At 49.9% G+C, this 23,620-nt stretch overlaps 1 protein-coding gene and 1 long non-coding RNA gene across 11 annotated transcripts in view; one reads left to right on the forward strand and one right to left on the reverse strand.

Annotated features, from left to right (window-relative positions):
• Window positions 1-11,241, reverse strand: part of LOC123363130 (protein KRBA1-like) — a 42,294-nt gene extending 31,053 nt beyond the window's left edge. For all 8 annotated transcript variants that reach the window (XM_045003965.1, XM_045003964.1, XM_045003968.1 and 5 more), the window contains exon 1: window positions 11,041-11,241. In XM_045003965.1, coding sequence (XP_044859900.1) covers window positions 11,041-11,235 — 195 coding nt within the window. In that variant the 5' untranslated portion in view covers window positions 11,236-11,241. The remainder of the gene's footprint in view (window positions 1-11,040) is intronic.
• A 355-nt stretch (window positions 11,242-11,596) lies between these two features.
• LOC123363162 lies at window positions 11,597-17,785 on the forward strand. 3 transcript variants are annotated; one of them, XR_006576715.1, is made up of 4 exons: window positions 11,597-12,146; window positions 13,994-14,036; window positions 14,891-14,973; window positions 16,644-17,785. It is a non-coding gene; the product is annotated as an uncharacterized LOC123363162 (long non-coding RNA). The 3 variants fall into 3 exon arrangements; XR_006576716.1 differs by lacking the exon at window positions 14,891-14,973 and having other exon boundaries at window positions 11,601-12,146; window positions 16,644-17,784; XR_006576717.1 differs by lacking the exon at window positions 16,644-17,785 and having other exon boundaries at window positions 11,601-12,146; window positions 14,894-15,742.
• The last annotated feature ends 5,835 nt before the right edge of the window (window positions 17,786-23,620 follow it).

Genomic DNA, 23,620 nt, shown 5'->3' on the forward strand with positions numbered 1-23,620 from the left:
CCCCAAACCACTTCAGTAGCAGGCCGACTCCGAGCCACCAGCCCCTCTGCCCCGAGAGCAGGAGACGCCCCAAGGAGACGTGCTCCCGGCAGGCAGTGCCACGTCCTGCCTCCTGCAGCATGCGGACACAGCCCCAGGAGCGGGGCAGGATGGAACAGGGAGAGACCCATTTAAAGGGGAAGGCACTTGAAAGAACTACCCGCTGCCAGGCCCCCAGCCTGAATATCCGGCTGAGCAGCAAGGAAGGGAGAGCAGTGACGCGCCAGAATGGCCAATGGGATCCAGGGAGCTGAAACATGCTGAAGAACGCGTCCGAGCATCAACAATTCTTAGCCCTTCTTATACAGTCCTGCTCGTGTTCAGAACCCGTCACGGACATTCGCCAACTCACTTCAGTACAGGGGAACCCCCTGGGACCGGGGATGCCCGGGGCAGCCCTCACTGGACATGCCAAGGGCAGGGCAGGCTGCAGGGGGGAGAGCAGATACTCCCAAGCCAGGTGGGTGACACTGATGTTAAACCTCCCAACTAGTCACAAGTTGCGCTTCTGATTCCCACACTGGTTATCAAGAAGCAAAAACAAAATCACCCAGCCCCTTTATTGCATTCCAGTCTCTGGCTTCCAATCAGCACCTAGGGCCAGTACAGTGAGAAGTTATTTTAAACTCTGCTCACATTTACAAAATGTTCTTTTGGCCCCAAAGGGCCGGCCACGTTGCCAGGTCAGTATTAGGTTGGCTCTTACCCAAAATACCACGCTGCAGCCAATTCTCTAGTGTCTAAAACTAAAGGTTTATTATAAAGAAATAGGAAAGAGCAAGAAGAGAGTTGTTAAAGGTAAAACAATCACATATATACAAAGACTTCAGAGTCCATAGATCAGGTTCCTAGCAGTACTGGTGAGTTTGCTGGCTTGAAAGTCCCCCTGGAACATCCCCAGCTGGGATGGGCCATTCAGTCCTTTGTTCAGAGCTTCAGTTTGTAGCAAAGTTTGTCCAGAGGTAAGAAGCAGGATTGAAGACAAAATGGAGAGGATGCAGCTGCCTTTTATAGTCTTTTGCCAGGCAGCCTGTGCTTCCTTTGTTTCAAACACAAGCTGCCCAGCACATGACTTGAAAGTAGGGTGACCAGATGTCCTGATTTTACAGGGACAGTCCCGATTTTGGGGTCTTTTTCTTATATTGGCTCCTATTACTCCCCACCCCATCCCGATTTTTCACATTTGCTGTCTGGTCACCCTACTTGAAAACCTTAGAGTTCTGTCCATAGGCATGTCCCTGCCTTGCTGAGTCATAAGGTGTATCTGTCTTCTCTCAATGGGTCAATTGTTTAGCGGATGGTCCTTAACAAGCCATCCAGCAGGCTAGCAGTGCTGATGCCAAATTGTCTGGGGGTGACACCCAGAAGCATAGCACAAGTTTGAAATACAGACATACAGACATATCTATAACACATACTACAAAAGGTGATACAAACATACAAACAAGATTATCATATCTGGCAAATCATAATATTTTTGCAGATATTTTACATGGCATAACTCATTGCAGTTTTACAATACTGGTATTCATAATAACCTAGTGTCCCCCAGATTCCATACAGCGTCACACCCCCTGAAACGACATTCGTTAGTAGATTAACATTTCCCGTGCCTGCTCAGACAGAGACAGCAATGAAAAGATGGGGCGGGTGTCGGGGAGGAACACATTTTTTAAAAGGATAAACACCCAGGTAAACCAACAGGACAAAATGACAAATCATGTCAAACAACCTAATAGCTTTCTTTGACAGATAAGCCTTCGGATGAGGGGAAGCAGTAGATGTGGTATATTTTGACTTTAGTAAGGCTTTTAAATGGCACTTACAATTAAAAAGGTCATTGAACAGTTTTTAAACTAAGAGCTGGGGGAAAGCCGACAGGTGCGGAGGAGCACGTGGTTCGGACAGAGACATCCCCTAGGGGAGGATCTACTAATGGAGATTCTCTATGTCCTAGTAAGGAGGAGAGGATGGAAGATGATAAAATACAAGTTGGATCTGATGAGAAACAGTCAAATGGAAAAGAGTGTCATTCAATTACATCATGTAATGGCAGACAGCTAAATAGTGAGAAGTTTTAAAAGTGCTTATATACAAAGGCTAGAAGTCTAAATAATAAGATGGGTGAACTAGAGTGCCTTGTATTAAATGAGGATATTGATATAATAGGCATCACAGAAACTTGGTAGAATGAGGATAATCAATGGGAGAGTAATACCAGGGTACAAAATATATCAGAAGGAAAGAACAGGTCGTGCTGATGGGTGGGTGGCACTATATGTGAAAGAAAGCGTAGAATCAAATGAAGTAAAAATTGTAAATGAACCAAACTGTACCATAGAATCTCTATGGATAGTAATTCCATGCTCGAATAAGAATACAGCGGTAGGGATATATTACCAACCACCTGACCAGGATGGTGATAGTGACTGTGAAATGCTCAGGGAGATTAGACAGGCTATTAAAATAAAAAAGTCAATAATAATGGGGGGATTTCAACTATCCCCATAGTGACTGAGTGCATGTCACCTCAGGGCGGGATGCAGAGATAAAGTTTCTTGACACCTTAAATGACTGCTTCTTGGAGCAGCTAGACCAGGAACCCCCCAGAGGAGAGGCAATTCTTGATTTAGTCCTAAGTGGAGCACAGGATCAGGTCCAAGAGGTGAATATAGCTGGACTGCTTGGTAATAGTGACCATAATGTAATTAAATTTACCATCCCTCTGGCAGGGAAAATTCCACAGCGGCCCAACACTGTAGCATTTAATTTCAGAAAGGGGAACTACACAAAAATGAGGTTAGTTAAACAGAAATTAAAGGGTACAGCACCAAAAGTGAAATCTCTGCAAACTGCGTGGAAACTTTTTAAAGACACCACAATAGAGGCTCAATTTAAATGTATACCTCAAATTAAAAAACAGTAAGAGAACTAAAAAAGAGCCGCCATGGCTAAACAACAAAGTAAGAAGCAGTGAGATACAAAAAGGCATCCTTTAAAAACTGAAAGTTAAATCCTAGTGAGGAAAATAGAAAGGAGCATAAACTCTGGCAAATGAAGTGTAACAATATAATTAGGAAGGCCAAAACAGGAATTTGAAGAACTGTTATCCAAAGACTCAGAAAGTAATAGCAATTTTTTAAAAAGTACATCAGAAGTAGAAAGCCTGCTAAACAACCAGTGGGGCCACTGGACGATCGAGATGCTAAAGGAAGCACTCAAGGACGATAAGGCCATTGCAGAGAAACTAAATGAATTCTTTGCATTAGTCTTCACAGTTGAGGATGTGAGGGAGATTCCCAAACCAGAGCCATTCTTTTTAAGTGACAAATCTGAGGAAGTGTCCCAGATCGAGGTGTCCTTAGAGGAGCTTTTAGAACAAATTGATAAACTAAGCAGTAATAAGTCACCAGGACCAGATGGTATCACCCAAGAGTACTGAAGGAACTCAAATGTGAAATTGCAGAACTACTAACTGTAGTCTGTAACCTGTCATTTTAAAATCAGCTTCTGTACCAAATGACTGGAGGATAGCTAATGTGACACCAATTTTTAAAAAGGGCTCCAGAGGCGATCCTGGCAGTTACAGGCCGGTAAGCCTGACTTCAGGACCAGGCAAACTGGTTGAAACTATAGTAAAGAACAAAATTGTCAGACAAATAGACATAATTTGTTGGGGAAGAGTCAACATGGTTTTTGTAAAGGGAAATCACGCCTCACCAATCTACTAGAATTCTTTGAGGGGGTCAACAAGCTTGTGGACAAGGGGGATCCAGTGGATATGGTGTATTTAGATTTTCAGAAAGCTTTGACAAGGTCCCTCACCAAAGGCTCTTAAGCAAAGTAAGCTGTCATGGGATAAGAGGCAAGGTCCTGCTAACTGGTTAAAAGATAGGAAACAAAGAGAACTGGATAAATTCATGGTGGCTAAGTCCATAAATGGCTATTAGCCAGGATGGGTAAGGAATGGTGTCCCTAGCCTCTGTTCGTCAGAGGATGGAGATGGATGGCAGGAGAGAGATCACTTGATCATTGCCTGTTAGGTTCACTCCCTCTGGGGCACCTGGCATTGGCCACTGTCGGTAGACAGGATACTGGGCTAGATGGACCTTTGGTCTGACCCGGTACAGCCGTTCTTATGTTCTTATGAAAATGGTCAGTTTTCAGAGTGGAGAGAGGTAAATAGAGGTGTCCCCCAGGGGTCTGTACTGGGCCAAGTCCTATTCAACATATTCATAAATGATCTGGAAAAAGGGGTAAACAGTGAGGTGGCAAAATTTGCAAATGATACAAAACTACTCAAGATAGTTAAGTCCCAGGCAGACTGTGAAGAACTACAAAAGGATCTCACAAAACTGGGTGACTGGGCAACAAAATGCATTTATCAACATTGAATTTCATCTGCCAAGTAATGCACATTGGAAAACATAATCCCAACTATACATATACAATGATGCGGTCTAAATTAGCTGCTACCACTCAAGAGATTTTGGAGTCATTGTGATAATTCTCTGAAAACATCCACTCAGTGTGCAGCGACAGTCAAAAAAGCAAACAGAATGTTGGGCATCATTAAGAAAGGGACAGATAATAAGACAGAAAATATCATATTGCCTCTATATAAATCCATGGTACGCCCACATCTTGAATACTGCGAGCAGATGTGGTTGCCACATCTCAAAAAAGATATATTGAAATTGGAAAATGTTCAGAAAAGGGCAACAAAAATGATTAAGGGCACGGAACGGCTTCTGTATGAGGAGAGATTAATAAAACTGGGACTTTTCAGCTTGGAAAATTGACAACTAAGGGGGGATATGACAGACGTCTATAAAATCCTGACTGGTGTGAAGAAAGTAAATAAGGAAGTGTTATTTACTCCTTCTAATAACACAAGAACTAAGGGTCACCAAATGAAATTAATAGGCAGCAGGTTTAAAACAAACAAAAGGAAATATTTTTTCACACAACGCACAGTCAACCTGTGGAACTCCTTGCCAGAGGATGTTGTGAAGGCCAAGACTATAACAGGGTTCAAAAAAGAACTCGACAAATTCATGGAGGATAGGTCCATCAATGGTTATTAGCCAGGCTGGGCAGGGAAGGTGTCCCTAGCCTCTGTCTGCCAGAAGCTGGGAATGGGCGACAGGGGATGGATCACTTGATGAGTCCCTGTTCTGTTCATTCCCTCTGGGGCACCTGGCATTGGTCACTGTTGGAAGACAGGACACTGGGCTAGATGGCCGTTCTTATGTTTTGATACTGTCTCACATGACCTTCTCATACACAAACTAGGGAAATACAACCTAGATGGAGCTATGATAAGGTGGGTGCAAAACTGGTTGGAAAATGTTCCCAGAGAATAGTTATCAGTAGCTCACAGTCAAGCCGGAAGGGCATAACGAGTGGGGTCCCACAGGGACCAGTACTGCATCCAGTTCTGTTCAATATCTTCATCAGTGATTTAGATAATGGCACAGAGAGTGCACTTATAAAGCTTGCAGACGATACTCAGGCTACTCAGACATCCCTGGGTAGGAGCCCCTCTAAAGGGCAGCAGGGTTTGACCTCTGGAAACCCCATGTCAAGATGAGGACAAAATGGTACAAGCGAACGTGACAGGCGTCCATGCCCTGTAAGCAGAACAAGATGTGGGGAGAGAGGTGTGAGGGGTGAAGGTAGGTGTGGGGAGAGGGGGGGTGTGGGGAGAGGGAGAGGATGAGAGGGGATCAGGGAATGTGAGTGTTTTAAATAACTGGGGGTTCTCAAACCCCCCCAGATTAGATGCTTCTACCCCAGGCTCAGCCCTGAAGCTTCTGCCCGGTGCTGGAACCGAACTGTCTGAGCAAATATTCCAGAAGGGTTTGCTGCCAGCTCTTCCCACTGGTGCAGTTGCTCTTTCAGGCACCAGTGGGGACCCGGACGTACATGCTGGGGTACATAGGCTGTTCTGCTGATATTTCCATCCCGACGCAAAGGAGGAAACACGGCCAGTCTCGTGAGAAAGCTTCTTCTCATGCTACTTGGGAGAGGTGGATGTGTAGGAAAACCATCCAGACTTTTGGGTACTGATCCAAACTGGTCCCAAGCCCCACTACCCAGGGTACTGTCAGGTAGAGGAACAATCCCTTCCACAAGGAATCTGCCACCACAGTCAAACTCCGCAGCATATTTCAAACAAAATGTTTCACTGCTCGAGATGGGTCCAACCCACCAAGTTCTGATCCAGAGCTGGAGTCTCCCAGCATTTGGCCAACAGGGCGATTTGGTTTTGCAGACAGAAAGACATGCAGCGTGTAAGGCATGTGTCTCCTGTGTCAGGTGATGGGCACTCCCATTGCTATACATGGATCAATGTAAGTTTCCCCCCAGCAGACCCTGACAAGGCCAACGTTCCCAGAAGCGACTAGTGATTTTGGGTGCCCAACCTGAGAGGTCTTTAAAGGAGCCTGATTTTCACAAAGTGCTGAGCACCTGCCCTTGGAAAATTAGGGCCTTTAAGATTTCTCAGCCTGGGCACTGAGAAGCTTGGGCATCCGACCTGATACCTTCTAAAAGGCCACGGTCACCAACAGGGTTGTGAGCGTCCACCTAGAGCGGCAGGGAGCGACACCACATTCTCCTCAGCAGCCTGTGTCGTCCCTTCCTAGCCCAGGTGCAGCAGTAATAATGATCCGTTGCCTCTGTTGCGAACAGTTTCTGGTCCAGGTGTGCTTGTGCGTACGTGCACCGTCAGACGCAGGATCTAAGGTATCCCTAGTGCTGTTCCCCCCCCGCTGCCTGTTGACATTTCAGTGTTTGGTTAAGGCTCCGTCAGAGATGACATAACGCTGACGTGACATAATTAAGTCCGACACCGTGATATTTTCAAAAGAAGTAACTTTGTCAAACCTTTAATTCTATGTGCTCCTTGGCTCGGCTTCCTGTCGAATGTGTGATAATCGTTCATGGCTCTTTAACACCCTGGCTGGTTGGGTTACATCAATCATGCAAAGATTAGCCAAGGACATTTGCATTTTAGGGCACAGGAAGAGAAAACCACCTGGCCCTTTCATCTAAGGATCTCAAAGCATGGTACAAGCAGGGCCGGCTCCAGGGTTTTTGCCGCCCCAAGCAGCAAAAAGCAAAACAAAAAAAAAGCCGTGATCACGATCTGCAGCACTTTGGCTCCACCACCGCCGCTTCAGTCTTCGGCGGCAATTCGGTGGCTGGTCCATCGCTCCGAGAGGAAGTGAGGGACCCGCCGCCGAATTGCCGCAGAAGAGCCGGATGTGCCGCCCCTCTCCGTTGGCTGCCCCAAGCACCTGCTTGCTGGGCTGACGCCTGGAGCCGGCCCTGGGTACTAGGATGGATCAATTACACTTCACAACCCTCCACCCCCAGGAAGGAGGCAAGTCTCATTATAAACCATCACCACAGGGTGAAAGACACCCAGTGCTGGGGCCCACACAAAGGCCTATGCACCCTTAGACTCTCCAAACATGACCCAAGCGGGACTTCAGGCCATGTCCACACTAGGCAGAGAGGTGCCTGCTGAACATGTGTTAACTAGCACACATTAAAATCCTAGTGTGGGCAAGGCAAGGGATCATTTTAATACGTGTTAGCTGGCCAAGATAAACTCTTAGTGCAGAGTCTTGGGGGAAGAACAAACACTTGTGTCCTGGAACAAATATGAAGGGAGTGTCCCAGCTCCTGTACGGAGGGTGTTTAATCACCTCGAGTTAACGGGCCGTCAACTAGCTCCAGGCAAAACACTCTCGTGAAGATGAGCCCCTAACTTACAGCAGCCTCCCTGGTGCTACCCCCATGGGCTGCACCTCAGCCCCCAATCCCACAGCGGAGAGCACTGCCTGGGAGTGCCCTGCCCACCCCCCACACCTCCCTATGCTGGGGCCTGTAGCTATTTTGCACAGGGGCAAATGAATACACAAGGCAGCAGGGGTGGGGGGCGGGAATAATCAGGCCCACGTGTGTTTACATCAACGTGCAAAGTCCCTGCTCTGCACACACGTCCCTGCGTGTGCGTGTCCGGGCTGTGGGGGTGTCACACTCTGCTTCAGGGAGAGTCACAGGTGAGCCGTGACAAGTTTTAATGCAATGTTGGATTCCCCTCTGACCTTCCCCTTGTGCCCACTGCAGTAACCCCTCAGGATCTGCCCTGAGGGAGCCTCCGACGGAACACTTCACCCCGCAGCGTCTGGTGAAACACAAGCAGCCGGGCCTTATTATGGTGCTTTGATGCCACAGCCTTGCTGGCGTGACACAGACAAGCTGCCGGGCAGAAGGCTCGGGTTTGACAGCAGGGCTGTTCTTCCCAAAGACCATTTGACTTCACAGCACCGACCAGGGAAACTGCACTGACCCGCCTCAGGGTGCCCTCTGCTGGGCTGAGTGCCCCTTGTGCCGCTGGTCAGCGAGGGCCAGATTCGGAGACCCTCGCCAGGTCGAACGGTGCCTGATTTCACCAGGGTCTGGTGGAGCTCACGCTCCTTCCCGAGTCCCACAGCACCAGTGCAGCAGCTGTCAGCGGAGCTCTGTGCTGAGAGAGGCCAGGGGTGCCTGGTCACGGAGGCCGAAGTCGCCGCTCCGCTCTGGGCTGGGCGTGTGTGGGGACGACTGTCCTGCCGCTGTCCATATTGTATCCCCCACAGGAATAAACTGAGGGCTTCTCTCTCCATGGGCTGTCACCTCCACCAGCACTCAATTCACACACCCGTGTGACTCCATTTCAAAGACACCAACCAGCCCACTCATGAATAAATATGGGCTCCTCCTGTAATATCTGCTCTGGTGAGATCTGCTCCAGGGCCTCTCCCCGATGAGTTCCGTGCCCTGACCGACACCACCCGCGATCTAGCACATCCCTCACTGCACCTCAGCTGGGCAGGGGATGGAACGGTGGCTGTGGCATTTCTTCAGGTGCTGGACGTGTGCCCCATCCCCCCCCAGACAATCCCCCGTGACTGAGCCCCTCCTCCAGTCTAAAAAGCCTCTGAACACACTAGCTTTGTTTGCAGTTGCATTCTCTGTTGCCCCTGAATAGGATCATTCCCCGAACCCCATTAAAAAAAAAATGGTCCCACGTCATTTGGCTCCTGACCTGCTGTTTGCTGCTGTTTATAGCTGTGTTGTATTTACTCATCCAGCAACAAAAGGCTTGAAAGAGAACTAAGACAAAGTTGTCCCCAGGAAATTAATATTGTGTAACATGGTTGTAAAATGTGTTTCATTTCTCCCTCTAGTGGCTAGACTCTATTGCGGATAACAGCTTACTACTGCTACCAACTATTGAAGCTACTGCGCTTTTAGTTCAAGAGGCAAAACTGCTTTGGCGCCAAAGGTCCCAACTTCAAACCTTACCAGCAATGACAGTCAGGATTATTATAATACTTGTTTGTATTACGGTGGTGGCTAGAGGCTCCAACGGAGATCAGAGCCCCATTGCAGTAGGTGCCGTACAAACACATAGTGAAAGCCAGGCCCCACCCGGCCCTGAAGATCTTATGATCTAAACCAGGGGCAGGCAAGCGAAGGCGGCACGCGAGCGGATTTTCAGCGGCACTCACCCTGCCTGGCCACCAGTCTGGGGGCTCTGAATTTTAATTTAATTTTAAATGAAGCTTCTGAAACATTTAAAAAACCTTATTTACTTTACATACAACAATAGTTTAGTTCTATCTTACAGACTTACAGAAAGAGACCTTCTAAAAGGGTTACAATGTATTACCGGCTCGCGAAACCTTAAATTAGAGTGAAAGACTCGGCACAGCACTTCTGAAAGGTTGCCGACCCCTGATCTAAACAGACAAGACAGTCAAAGGGTGGGAGGAGAAACAGGGATGAAGAGATTTGCCCAAGGTCAATCAAGCAGCAGGTCAGCGATAGAGTAGAACAGAACCCAGGTCTTTTGAACAGCAGCCAGTGCCCTACGCACTAGACGGCCGCCCGTAACGAGCCCCATGGCACAGCGGGGTTTTGCTTTGGCTACTGAAAGAAAGAGCAAGGAACCTCGGCGTGTTTCCTCCCTTTCTACTGCCCGTTCCCAGGAGCTGTGGACGGTCTCTAGCCAAGCACCAGGCACAGCACAAAGCTCCATACAGAGAGTCACACTCCTGCCCGAACAGAACAAAGCGGCGCTGGCTGGTTTGAGGGCTCATGGAAAAGCAGGAACTTTGGGGATCTTTGCGGCAGGCAAAGCACTCCCCAAATGGCAGCCGTGGGGCAGGCTGCACCGTGAGAGGGGGTTTGCTGGGAGAAGGGGCAGGCGTTCTGCCCGGTGACAAGTCAGGCTAACCAGCCATGTGCCTAACAGGCAGAATTTCCCTGCACAAATCTGTGCCTGCTGATTGCAGGCTGGTGAAAATAGCAACATTTCAGCGCCAGACAGGCTCCCGGGCTATCTGTGTCCCAAGCAGGAGTGACCCTGGGTTATTTCACCCAGCACTTTCCAGCATGCCCATGGCTCGGTGAGGGCAGCCCAAGGAGAAGCTAACTCTGGGCGGTGTCAGGCAGCCCCATACCCGTCCCAGGGGGGTTTCCAGGGAGACCCCACCGCTGGCAAGTGCTAAGTGACTGATTGGTGTCACCAGCCGGGCATGGTCTGGAACCCGGCCGGGGGGGGGGGGGGGAATCTGCAGGGTCTGTTCTTTGGAAACCCCCGTAAGGTGTCCCGGTGCCACCCAGCACCGTTCCCAGCCCTGGGACGCGCAATCGCCTCTTTTTAACCCCCGCCCCCCATTGCACCGGGAAGTGTCCGGGTTTCCTGCCCCTTCAACCCTCCCCCCGCCCCCCACTCTGCACCTGGGTGCCCAGCCTGATCGGGAACGAGGCAGCTCACCGGACAATGACTCCCCGGATCCGCGCCCCAAGTTCTGACCCAGGAGCCCCAGGGCCAGGCGGGTGCCTGATTCCTGCCCGCCCGGCCCAGCCCAGCCCAGCCGAGCTCCCCCGGCCAAGGGGGCCGAGCAGCGCCTCCCCCGCCCCCGCCTCGCTCCTCACCTGGGCAGCGGCGACCCCCGCAGACATCTCGCCCCCCGCTTCTCCCGGAGCCCGGGCCGGGGCTGCAGCCGCTCTCCGCTCGCGCGGGGCGGTCTCGGCCGCTCCCGGGGGCTGGGCGCAGCCCGGCGGCGCAGGGGCGTGGGGCGCCCACGCAGGAACGGGGGACGCTCCGTGGGCAGAGCAGCCGCTTGTCATCGTCTCCCTCCCTGCGCGGGAGCAAAGCGTCGCTGGGAACGGGCCTGCCCCCTTTCCGGGGGGACTACAGCTCCCAGCAGCCTCCCCGCGCGGGGCGGAGCGCGCAGCCCTGGGCCGGGGAGTCCCGGGGGCTGGACCCTGCTGCGGCCCCGTGCGCGCTGGGCCGGGCAGCGCGCCCGGAGCGGGGCCGCCTTGGAAAGGAAACAGGTCAACGCGCTGCCCTGGGCTCGGATCCCCCGGGGGTGCCCGGCTCCAGCTCCCGCGGCTTGGGGCGCAGGGATCCGGGTCTCCTGTGCGGCAGCCGGTGGCCACGTGCTGCCACGCTCTGGGCCAAGAGGGTGTGTGTGTGGGGGGGGGGTCTAGGATCTGCCCCAGGGATGATTTGGGGGCAGCTCTCCAGCCTGTTATGCAGGAGGTTGGATTAGATCAGCAGGTCTCAAACTTCTGTACTGGGGATCCCTTTCACACAGCAAGACTCTGAGGGTGACCCCCCCCCCCCTTATAAACTAAAAACACTTTTGTATATATTTAATGTGGGTACAAGTGTTGGCAAACCACGCTGTCCCTGCATTGAACCTTGGTATTGTTCCCCTCCTAGTACGGTACAGTAGGTACACTCTGTTATGCAAGTCTTAGTTACACGGAAGACACAAGACAATGGCCCATTGAGGAAAGCCAGCCTTAACCAATTAGTAGGAAATAAACAAGTATATCAATCATGTAGTAATGAGTAACCTGTCTGTAAGAAAGGGAATAAAAGAAAAGGTCCGGGACTTTCCTAGGACGCCTCTCTGCAGCACCGTCTCTGTTTCCCGTTACTACATCTGGTGACCCCGACGTGATCCAGACACAAGACCCCCGACTCATCGGCTGGCTTAGCCTTGGTGCACCACAGCGCAACGCGCTCCCTCGTGAGTATGGGGGGGGACTTATCCATTGAGCAAAAAGATCATGCAAAAGAGTTATTGAAACTTATCAAACAGGACGGGTGTACTGCAGTATCGTTACGACACTTAGAGGAATTGCTCCGAGCAATTGAGTACAAGTGCCCATGGTACTCGAACCGAGGCTCCCTAGACCACTCCGATTGGATAAAGATCGGGGAGGCATTATTTCGGGAACCTCGAGCCGAGATCCAACATATTCTGTTATGGCAGCACTGTTCAGCTGCGGAGGGGAGATTACGAAAAGAGGCGTCCCCCTCCGCACCTCCCTTGCTCTCGGTGGAGGCACCTCCAGCATATCCCCGAGTGCTCCCACCGGCCCCTTCCTTAGCACCAAAAACTTCTACACCAGTGGTGGACACCCTGGGGCAGAAGTCTCTTCATCAGGGTGCTGTTTGCGCCGCCCTTGTGGCGGCGCGAGCAAGCGGACAAGACCCCTTATTGGAACAATGGGAGGGAGAAGTCCCTTTGGTGTTTCCTCTGTCTTATGACCCTCCCAATGAGGCAGGTGAGGTGGTAGCTCGGCACTCCACCCTCCCGTACTCAATTCTTCGGGAGCTTAACAAAGCGGTACGTGAGTCAGGGCTGCGTTCCACTTATGTGCAGGGTATGATAGAAGGGATCGCCAATAGTTATACTATGATCCCGGAGGACTGGAAACATCTATTTCGTATGATCCTTTCCCCTGCACAATACGTGGTATGGGATAATGAGTTTAAATTGGCAGCCCTAGCACTCGGTAACGCGCAGAATACTGCTGAGCAAATATATGGGACAGGAGCTTTTGCCACCATAGAACAACAATCTATATTGCCCATGGAATCTTTTCACCGCACGGCAATGTGCATTCAGAGAGCCTTTCGGCGGGTTCCGGCCTCCGGTAAGCCCCTTCGATCATTCACAAATGTTAAACAACAAGCTACGGAACCTTATCATCATTTCGTTGATCGCCTCAAAGAGGCTGTTCAACGCCAAATTGACAATCCGGACGCTCAGGTGGAACTCCTTTTACGCTTAGCGTATGAGCAGTCCAATGCTGATTGTCGGAAAATTCTCCAAACTATCATTCACCGCCCTAATTACACACTCGCTGATATGTTGCAGGCATGTGCCGAAGTAGGCACTCAGACCCACGCTATGGCACTGTTGGCGGGAGCAATCCGTCAAGGTAACAAACCTACGGGTAACTGCTTTAACTGTCAGCGACCCGGACACTTTAAAAAGGAGTGCCGAGCCCCAGGAGGTGGTGCTTATAAGGGCGGAGCTAACACAACCGGGGGCCGTCCTATTAAAAAGTGCCCAAAATGTAACAAAGGATATCATTGGGCCAATCAATGTCGCTCCTCGACTTCAGCTAATTCGGGAAACTTTCAACCGGGCCCCCCTTCAGCCCCGGTTTAAAGGAGGGAGCCCTGCCTGCCATGGCCGCTCAACCGGCCACAAAAGGCAGTGCTGGTTTGGATCTTATCAATGCAGTAGATATGCAATCCCCTCTTCCTGGTGACGTACTCCTCATGCCTACGCAGCTTTCTGGTCCGCTTCCCCCGGATACATTTGGGTTGATTTTGCCTCGCTCATCTGCTAGTAGTCAGTCTATTATGATTGTGCCCGGAGTTATCGATTCTGATTACACCGGCATTATCTATGTTCAAATTTGGAGTCACCTTCCCCTCAAATTAAAGGCGGGGGATTCTTGGGCTCAACTGCTAATCTTACCTTACACAGCGCCGGCCGGACCCGGCCAGGCGAATCGTGCCGGCAGATTTGGTTCTACTCGCGTTAATCTGGAGCAAGATCCCCTTTTTCATCCACAGATTGCTGCGGTCTTACAACACATTCGAACCCACAAGCCGACCCGTAAGTATACCATCAACGGTAAGGAGCTCTATGGGTTGCTAGACACTGGAGCGGATGTTTCAGTAATTGCACAAAAGCATTGGGACCCTTCCTGGCCTTCTGAAATCTCCCCCTCAGTTTGGGGAGTGGGAGGCCCGCAATCTTCTCGACAGAGCACCAATTGGCTCTCAGTATGGGATAGTGAGGAAGGGCGAGAGATTGCAAAAATTCGTCCGTGCATTTTGCCAATTGATCTTAATCTCTGGGGACGAGACCTATTATCTCAACTGGGAGCCTCCCTAGTTGTGCCATGACACGTCAATGCTCTTCACACACTGCCCTCCCACTGGAATGGAAAACCCACGTCCCAGTGTGGGTTGAACAATGGCCACTCCCTCAGGAAAAATTAATAGCCCTTAAAGAATTAGTTCAGGAACAGTTAACCGAGGGACATATTGAACCTACTACTAGCCCATATAATATTCCGGTCTTTGTTATTAAGAAAAAATCTGGCCGCTGGCGATTATTACATGATCTCCGAGCTATAAACAAAATTTTGGAACCTATGGGAGCCCTTCAATGTGGGACCCCGAACCCGAATGTTATACCACACGATTATCAGTTAGCAATAATCGATCTTAAGGATTGTTTTTTCTCTATCCCTCTCCTCCCCCATGATCGAAAGTACTTTGCCTTTACTATCCCTGTTTTGAATAATAGTCAGCCAACAGAACGCTACCACTGGAAAGTTCTTCCCCAAGGTATGCTGAACAGTCCCACCCTCTGTCAATATTACGTGAATCAGTCTCTATCACCTTTTCGCAAACGGTACCCTACGCTTAAGGTTTACCATTATATGGATGATATCCTCATAGCAGGACCAGAGCTCCCTCCCTCGTGGAAAACTGACCTGCAAAAGATGCTTCAGGAATACGGCCTTCAGATAGCCCCAGAAAAGGTACAATATTTAGAACCCTTTTTTATCTAGGACATAAAATGATGGCCGCCTACTCCATTCCAATTATCCCGCAAATTGCTTTGGAAACCAACATTAATTACGTCACCCTTCAGCAAGTATTGGGCATTATAAATTGGGTACGCCCCTATTATCGCCTGGATACTAACATGTTAAGTCCATTATTTGATGCTCTTCGGCAGGGGCGTCACCCCTCCGATATCATTTCTCTCACAAAAACACAATTAGATGCCATTGCGCAGGTGAATCAATCTCTCGCAAAGGTTTGGGTGGATCGTGCCGTGGATAACGAGCCTCCACGTCTCGCTTGTCTTCAAGGGGTGACCCAGCCTTGTGCCGCCCTCTTTCAAGCACCCGAGGCTGGGACGGTACGAATCCTTGAATGGCTTTATCTCGCCCACACCCCAGCAAATACCCTTACTCCCCTTCCCTCCATGCTTGCTTCCCTAATTACAAAAGGGCGCCAACGTGCATTAGTGCTTTTTGCTATTGATCCAGCAGAAATAGTTCTTCCAATTCCCCTACATTTATGGCAAACCCTTTGTGAAACAACTCCTGAGGGTCAATGTGCGTGTGCAGGTTATACAGGAACCTTTACCTTTCATACCTTAAAGGACCCCCGTTTTGGCATGACACAGCGATTACCCCTTAGTTTTCGCTATTTACTCTCACCAACCCCGCTGCCAGATGTGCTTACAGTATTTACGGACGGAAGTCCACACCGTGGGGTTCTCTCTTGGCGTGACCCACTTACCACCTGCTGGTGTTCCTTGTTTACCCTACCCCAAAGCTCCGCCCAGCGTGCTGAGCTGGCTGCAGTAATTTTGGCCTTTAATCGTTTTTCAATGCAGCCGTTTAATATTATTACTGATAGTTTATATGTAGATAAAAATTTGCTAGCTTTGTTTTTAGCATTGCAACATCTCATTCATTCCCGTACCGATCAGTGTTTTATTGCTTATATCCGAAGCCACCAACCCTTCCCTGGCATGTTGACGGAAGGCAATGCCCAGGCGGATACCCAACTCCGGGCATTCCCTTGTACTCCTATAGAAAGTCATCCCCTACATCATCAAAATGCCAAGGCATTGGCTAAACAATTTCAGATCCCTCTTTCTGATGCTCGAGGTATTGTTCAACAATGTCCTCAATGCACCCTTAACCCACAGGGTCCTCCCATAGGGGTAAATCCCCGTGGTCTCGGAGCCAATCAACTTTGGCAGATGGATGTTACCCTTTTTCCCCCCTTCTCCCCTTGGAAATACCTGCACGTTGTCATCGACACATTTTCAGGCTACACTTGGGTAACAGCCCAAAAAGGGGAGGCTACCAAACATGTTTGCAATCACTTGATTCGCAGTTTTGCGGTAATGGGCAGCCCCGCTGAGTTGAAAACCGACAATGGCCCTGCTTACTGTTCCTCCGCCATGGCCGCATTTTGTGCCCGGTGGGGCATTCTCCACAAATTCGGCATTCCTTATAATTCCCGGGGTCAGGCCATTGTTGATAGGGCTAACCGCACCCTAAAGGAGGCCCTTACTAAACAAAAACAAAAAGGAGGAGTGCCCCTATCCTTGCCAGATAAGGAAGAATGGCTGGCTCGTGTCTTGTTTACACTGAATCATTTAAATTTAACCTTGTTTAATAATCAGTTTTTATCTAGAGCCCAGCACCATTATCGACAGACCGAGCCCCTTCCAGCGCCGAAGGTGATATATCGCAAGCTGCCAGGACCAGAGTGGAGCCTGCCCGTGCCGCTCATTACCTGGGGCCGGGGCTACGCAGCGGTGTCAACTGAAACCGGCCCTGTGTGGGTTCCCGCTCGCTTTGTGAAGCCGTGGAAAGATGGCCTGGCATCAGGGGCTAAAGAATCCCATTCCGGATTTCAGTCTGACCCTGACGGATAGGGTGGACAAGATCGACAAGGCCCGAAAGCGTGGCACACCCAACGCTGCCATAACTTGGGGACAGGTCAAAGCTTTATCGCGGCAGGCTGAACGTGTATTAGAACAAACTAAGGCGGATAAGACTACAGAAAATTATGTTCTTGCGCTAGTAGCCAGCTTAAATGCTAATTCTCTTTGTTGGATTATGTACATTTGTGTGACCGTTCTGTGTTTGCCGCAAGGTGTTGCAAAATCGAGCGGCTATAGATTATTTACTTATGCTGCATCATTATGGGTGTGAAAAGGTTAATGATATGTGTTGCTTTAATATTTCTGATCACCATCATTCAGTTGAAAATCAACTCAAGATTATTAAAAATTTAACAGATCAAATCAGATACAATCCAGACCCCCTCGCGGGATGGTGGGATTGGCTTTCCTCATGGCTTCCTAACATTGGGTGGTTGCATCAGCTTGTCACCTTTGGAGGACTCACTGTACTCTTGCTCGTGCTATTTTGCTGCGGCATTCAGTGTGTCCCCTCCTTTGTTTCTCTCTTTATCAAGGGCTGTCCGTGGACCTACCCAGGGCCCCCTCAAAAGTATTAGTCATATTTAACAAAACAAAAAGGGGGAGATGTGGGTACAAGTGTTGGCAAACCACGCTGTCCCTGCATTGAACCTTGGTATTGTTCCCCTCCTAGTACGGTACAGTAGGTACACTCTGTTATGCAAGTCTTAGTTACACGGAAGACACAAGACAATGGCCCATTGAGGAAAGCCAGCCTTAACCAATTAGTAGGAAATAAACAAGTATATCAATCATGTAGTAATGAGTAACCTGTCTGTAAGAAAGGGAATAAAAGAAAAGGTCCGGGACTTTCCTAGGACGCCTCTCTGCAGCACCGTCTCTGTTTCCCGTTACTACAATTTAACACCATTATAAATGCTGGAAGCAAAGCAGGGTTTGGGGTGGAGGCTGACAGCTCACAACCCCCCATGTAATAACCTCGTGACCAGGGGCGGCTCTAGAAATTCTGCTGCCCCAAGCAGGGCGGCGCGCCGCGCCGCTCGCGCCGCCCTTCCCCGGTCCCGCGGCCGGGGCAGAAGTGCCTGCGGACGGTCCTGTGGTCCCGCGGCTCCGGTGGAGCATCCGCAGGCACGCCTGCGGGAGCTCCGTCCGAGCCGCGGGACCAGCGCACCCGCCACAGTCATGCCTGCGGGAGCTCAAGCGGAGCCGCGGGAAGAGGGGACCCGCCGCAGTCATGCCTGCGGCAGGTCCGCTCATTCCGGGGCTCCAGTGGACCTCCTGCAGGCGTGACTGCAGAAGGTCCGCCGGAGCCAAATGCCGCCCTGCCAGGACAATGCCGCCTCACGCGCCTGCTTGGCGCGCTGGGGTCTGGAGCCGGCCCTGCTCATGACCCCCTCAGGGGTCCCAACCTCCAGTTTGAGAATCCCTGGTCTAGATGATCAGGCTGGTCCCTTCTGGTTTTGGGATCAGTACATTTTCTGCCCCTCGACTCATAGACTTTAAGGTCAGAAGGGACCATTATGATCATCTAGTCTGACCTCCTGCACAACGCAGGCCACAGAATCTCACCCACACACTCCTGTAACAAGCCCCTAACCTATGTCTGAGTTATTAAAGTCCTCAAATCATGGTTTAAAGACCTCAAGTGCAGAGAATCCTCCAGCAAGTGACCCGTGCCCCATGCTGCAGAGGAAGGCGAAAAACCTCCATCTGGGAGCTGTCTCACACGCCTCCAGCCTGGCAGGGATATGCCACCCCTCACGCAGATGTATTGATTCCTTCCTTTCCCCAGGCACTGATGCGAGTGGCTCTGCTGGGCCTGTCAATACACATTATAAGGAATCAAGCAGCAGCAGTCGGTCCAGAGAGACCCACGGGCTGCAGCAGCTGAGGGGTGTCAGTGTGCACATCTCCCCAGGGGATAGCTTAGCCCAGCGTGGACACCTCTGTGGGCACCACTGGGTGAGCCCGAAGGAAGGAGGCAGAGCGTGAAAAACACTTTTAGCCCATAAAATCACACCTAAGACATAAAAAGGGTGATAAAATATTGTGCATGACCATATACCCCCAGGAAGGGATAATCACACCCCACGCAATCATTACACATGGGTCACCAAGGTCACCCAAACTGCTGTGAACACACCAGACCATAGACTCTCGGGCCTGGTCTACACTACGAGTTTAGGTCGAATTTAGCAGCGTAAAATCGAATTAACCCTGCACCCGTCCACACAATGAAGCCATTTTTGTCAACATAAAGGGCTCTTAAAATCGATTTCTGTACTCCTCCCCGAGGAGGGGATTAGCGCTGAAATCAACATTGCCAGTTCGAATTAGGTTTAGTGAGGATACAATTCGACGGTATGGGCCTCCGGGCGCTATCCCACAGTGCACCATTGTGACCGCTCTGGACCGCAATCTGAACTCGGATGCACTGGCCAGGTAGACAGGAAAAGCCCCGCGAATGTTTGAATTTCATTTCCTGTTTGGCCAGCGTGGCGAGCTGATCAGCAAGGTGACCATGCAGAGCTCATCAGCACAGGCTTCTGCCTCAGGCCGCTCTCCCAGCTGGCAGCACCGCGCGGGCGCACCCACCCCAGCCTGCCCCTTGCTCCCATGGCTCATGGAGCCTGGACAGTAGTAAGGAGCAGTTCAGCTATAGGCTGAGCAAGTGCAGAAGGGTGGGTCACTCTACTTCCCTGTAAGCCATAGAATCATAGAATCTCAGGGTTGGAAGGGACCTCAGGAGGCATCTAGTCCAACCCCCTGCTCAAAGCAGGACCAATCCCCAACTAAATCATCCCAGCCAGGGCTTTGTCAAGCCAGGCCTGAAAAACCTCCCTCCTCTCCCTCCTTTGATCTCCGCTTGCAGAGGCAATAAAGTCCGTGTTGTTTCAGATTCCTGCATTCTTTAGTACTTCATCACAGCAAATGGGGGGATAACCGCTAAGGTAGCCCGGGGAGGGTGGGGGAGGAGGGAAGCACTGGGACTGTCAACTGATGTGCTGAATTTGCCTCTGAGCCCATTTTCCCGTCTAGCTGGGAATTCAGACCCCTGCCCTGTTGAGCCAGACATGCTAGCCAGCTGCAAACACAGACCTAGGTCTGGTCCATGCCCCCAAAGCTGCAGACTTTAACTAAAAACTGCTCAGCAGGTCACCTATCTCCAGCACCCAGACACCCAGTTCCCAATGGGACCCAACCCCCAAATAAATCCGTTTTACTCTGTATAAAGCTTATCCTGCATTTCCATCAAACATTCTGGAGTGCAACGTCACAACACCAATTTAAAAAAAAGGCTCCATAGGCAATCCTGGCAATTTCAGGCTGGTAAGCCTAATTTCAGTGCCAGGCAAATTAGTGGAAACTACAGGAAGGAACAGAATTATCAGACACAGAGATGAACATGACTTGTTGGGGAAGAATCAACATGGCTTTTGTAAATGGAAATCATGATTTATTAATCTATTGGAATTTTTGAGGGGGTCAACAAATGTGGAAAAGGGTAATCGGGTGAATATAGTTCACTTGGACTTTCAGAAAGCCGTTGACAAGGTCCCATACCAAAAGCTCTCAAGCAAAGTAAGCTGTCATGGGATAAGAGGGAAGGTCTTCTCCTGGGTGAGTAACTGGTTAAAAGACAGGAAACAAAAGGTCATATTTCAGAATGGAGAGCGGTCAATAGTGGTGTCCACCAGGGGTTGGTACTGGGACCAGGACTGTTCAACATATTCATAAATGATCTGGAACAAGGGGATAACAGAGAGGTGGCAAAATTTGCAGACCATACAAAATTACTCAAGATAGTTCAGTCCAAAGCAGACTGTGGAAAGACCTCACAAAACTGGATGCGGGCACCATTATCTCCTGCAAATGTAAACAAACTTGTTTGTCTGAGTGACTGGCTGAACAAGAAGTAGGACTGAGTGGACTTGCAGGATCTAAAATTTTACATTGTTTTATTTTTGAATGTAGTTTTTTTGGTACTTAATTCTACATTTGCAAGTTTAACTTTCATAATAAAGAGATTGCACCACAGTACATGTATTAGGTGAATTGAAAAATACTATTTATTTTGTTTTTTTACAGTGCAAATACTTGTAATAAAAAATAAATATAAAGTGAGCACTGTACACTGTATTCTGTGTTGTAATTGAAATCAATATATTTGAAAAATGTAGAAAACATCCAAAAATATTTAAATAAATGGTATTCTAATTATTAACAGTGCAATTAATCATGATTAATTTTTTTAATCGCTTGACAGCCCTAATGCAAAGTAATCACACTGGAAAACAGACTCTCAACTATACATATCAAATGATGGGGTATAAATTAATTGTTACCACTCAAGAAAGAGACCTTGGCGTCATTGTGGCTAGCTCTCTGACAATATTGCTTAATGTGCAGTGGCAGTCAAAAAAGTGAACAGAATGTTGGGAATCATTGGGAAAGGGATAGATAATAAGACAGAAAATATCATATTGCCTCTATATAAATCCATGATACACCCATACCATGAATACTGTGTGCAGTCCTGGTCACTTCATCTCAAAAAAGATATATTAGAAAGGGAAAAGTACAGAGAAGGGCAATGAAAATGATTAACGTTATGGAACAGCTCCCATATGAGGAGAGATTAAAAAGACTGGGACTTTTCAGCTTGGAAAAGAGATGACTAAGAGGTGATATGATAGACATAAAAACTTGACCGGTATTGAGAAAGTGAATAAGGAAGTGTTATTTACCACTTCTCATAACACAAGAATTAGGGGTCACCAATAAAATTAATAGGCAGCAGGTTTAAAACAAACAAAAAGAAATATTTGTTCACACAACACACAGTCAACCTGTGGAACTCCTTGCCAGAGGCTGTTGTGGCCAAGACTATCACAGGGTTCAAAAAAAGAACTAGTCAAATTCATGGAGGACAGGTCCATCAATGGCTATTAGCCAGGCTGGGCAGGGATGGTGTCCCTGGCCTCTGTTTGCCAGAAGCTGGGAATGGGCGACAGGGGATGGATCACTTGATGATTCCCTGTTCTGTTCATTTCCTCTGGGGCACCTGGCACTGGCCGCTGTCAGCAGACAGGACACTGGGCTAGATGGACCTTTGGTCTGACTCAGTCTGGCCGTTCTTATGTGCTTATTTGTGTGCACATGCAGGCAGAATCAGTGCTCTGTGTGTGTCAATGCTGTGTGTATGAGCCTGTATCAGTGTGTGCTGTGTGTGTGTGTGCCTAGACAGCGCTGTGTGTCAGTGCTGTGTGTGCTGTCAGCTGAGCTCTGTCAGTATGTGTCGTGTCAGCTCAGTGCGGTGTTTGTGTCAGTGTGAGTGCCTACTCAGTTGTGTGTGTGAGTCTGTGTCAGCGGGTGTCATGTCAGCTCAGTACTGTGTGTGTGTGAGCTCAGTCTTTGGCAGTGCTGTGTGTGTGTTGCTGAGTCAGTGCTGTGTGTGGATGGGTATGTCAGTGTGGCTGTGTCAGTGTGTGTGAGCTCTGTGTGTGAGCTCAGTCTGAGGCAGTGCTCTGTGTGTGTCTGTGTGTGTGTGTGTGTGTGCTGACTCAGTGCTCTGTGTGTGTGTCAGAGCTGTGTGTGGATGGGTGCAGAGTCAGTGCTCTGTGTGTGTCAATGTGGCTGTGCCGGTGTGACTGTGAGCTCTCTGTGTGTGTGTATGGGTGCAGAGTCAGTGTTCCGTGAGTGTCAGTGTGTGTGTGTGTGTGTCAGTGTGTGTGTGTGGGGATGGGTGCAGAGTCAGTGTTCTGTGTGTGTCAGTGTGTGTGTGTGTGGGGTGTCAGTGTGTGTGTGTATGGGTGCAGTCAGTGCTCCGTGTGTCACTGTCAGTGTGTGTGTGGATGGGTGCAGAGTCAGTGCTCTATGTGTGTCAGTGTGGCTGTGTCGGTGTGGCTGTGAGCTGTGTGTGGATGGGTGCAGAGTCAGTGCTCTGTGTGTGTCAGTGTGGTTGTGTCGGTGTGGCTATGAACTGTGTGTGTGTGGGTGGGTGCAGAGTCAGTGCTCTATGTGTGTCAGTGTGGTTGTGTCGGTGTGGCTATGAACTGTGTGTGTGTGGGTGGGTGCAGAGTCAGTGCTCTATGTGTGTCAGTGTCAGGTCAGTGTCAGTGTGTGTGTGTGCAGTCAGCGCTCCGTGTGTCACTGTCAGTGTGTGTGTGGGTGTGTGTGTCAGGGTGTGTGTGGGGGGTGCAGTCAGCGCTCTGTGTGTCACTGTCAGTGTGTGTGTGTGTGGGGTGTCAGTGTGTGTGTGTGTGCGCAGTCAGCGCTCCGTGTGTCACTGTCAGTGTGTGTGGGTGTGTGGGTGTGGGGGTGTCAGTGTGTGTGTGTGTGTGTGGGGTGTCAGTGTGTGTGTGTGGAGTCAGCGCTCCGTGTGTCACTGTCAGTGTGTGTGTGTCAGTGTCACTGTCAGTGGGTGTGTGTGTGTGTGGGGGGGTGTCAGCGTGTGTGTGTGGAGTCAGCGCTCCATGTGTCACTGTCAGTGTGTGTGTCAGTGTCACTGTCAGTGGGTGTGTATGTGGGGGGTGTCAGTGTGTGTGTGTGTGGGTGTCAGTGTGTGTGTGTGTGTGTGTGTGGGGTGCAGTCAGCGCTCCGTGTGTCACTGTCAGTGTGTGTGTCAGTGTGTGTGTGTGGGTGGGTGGGGGTGCAGTCAGCGCTCCGTGTGTCACTGTCAGTGTGTGTGTCGCTGTGTGGGTGTGTGTGTG

This window comes from Mauremys mutica, chromosome 2 (genome assembly GCF_020497125.1).
Source record: "Mauremys mutica isolate MM-2020 ecotype Southern chromosome 2, ASM2049712v1, whole genome shotgun sequence".
NCBI classification, from domain to species: domain Eukaryota; kingdom Metazoa; phylum Chordata; order Testudines; family Geoemydidae; genus Mauremys; species Mauremys mutica.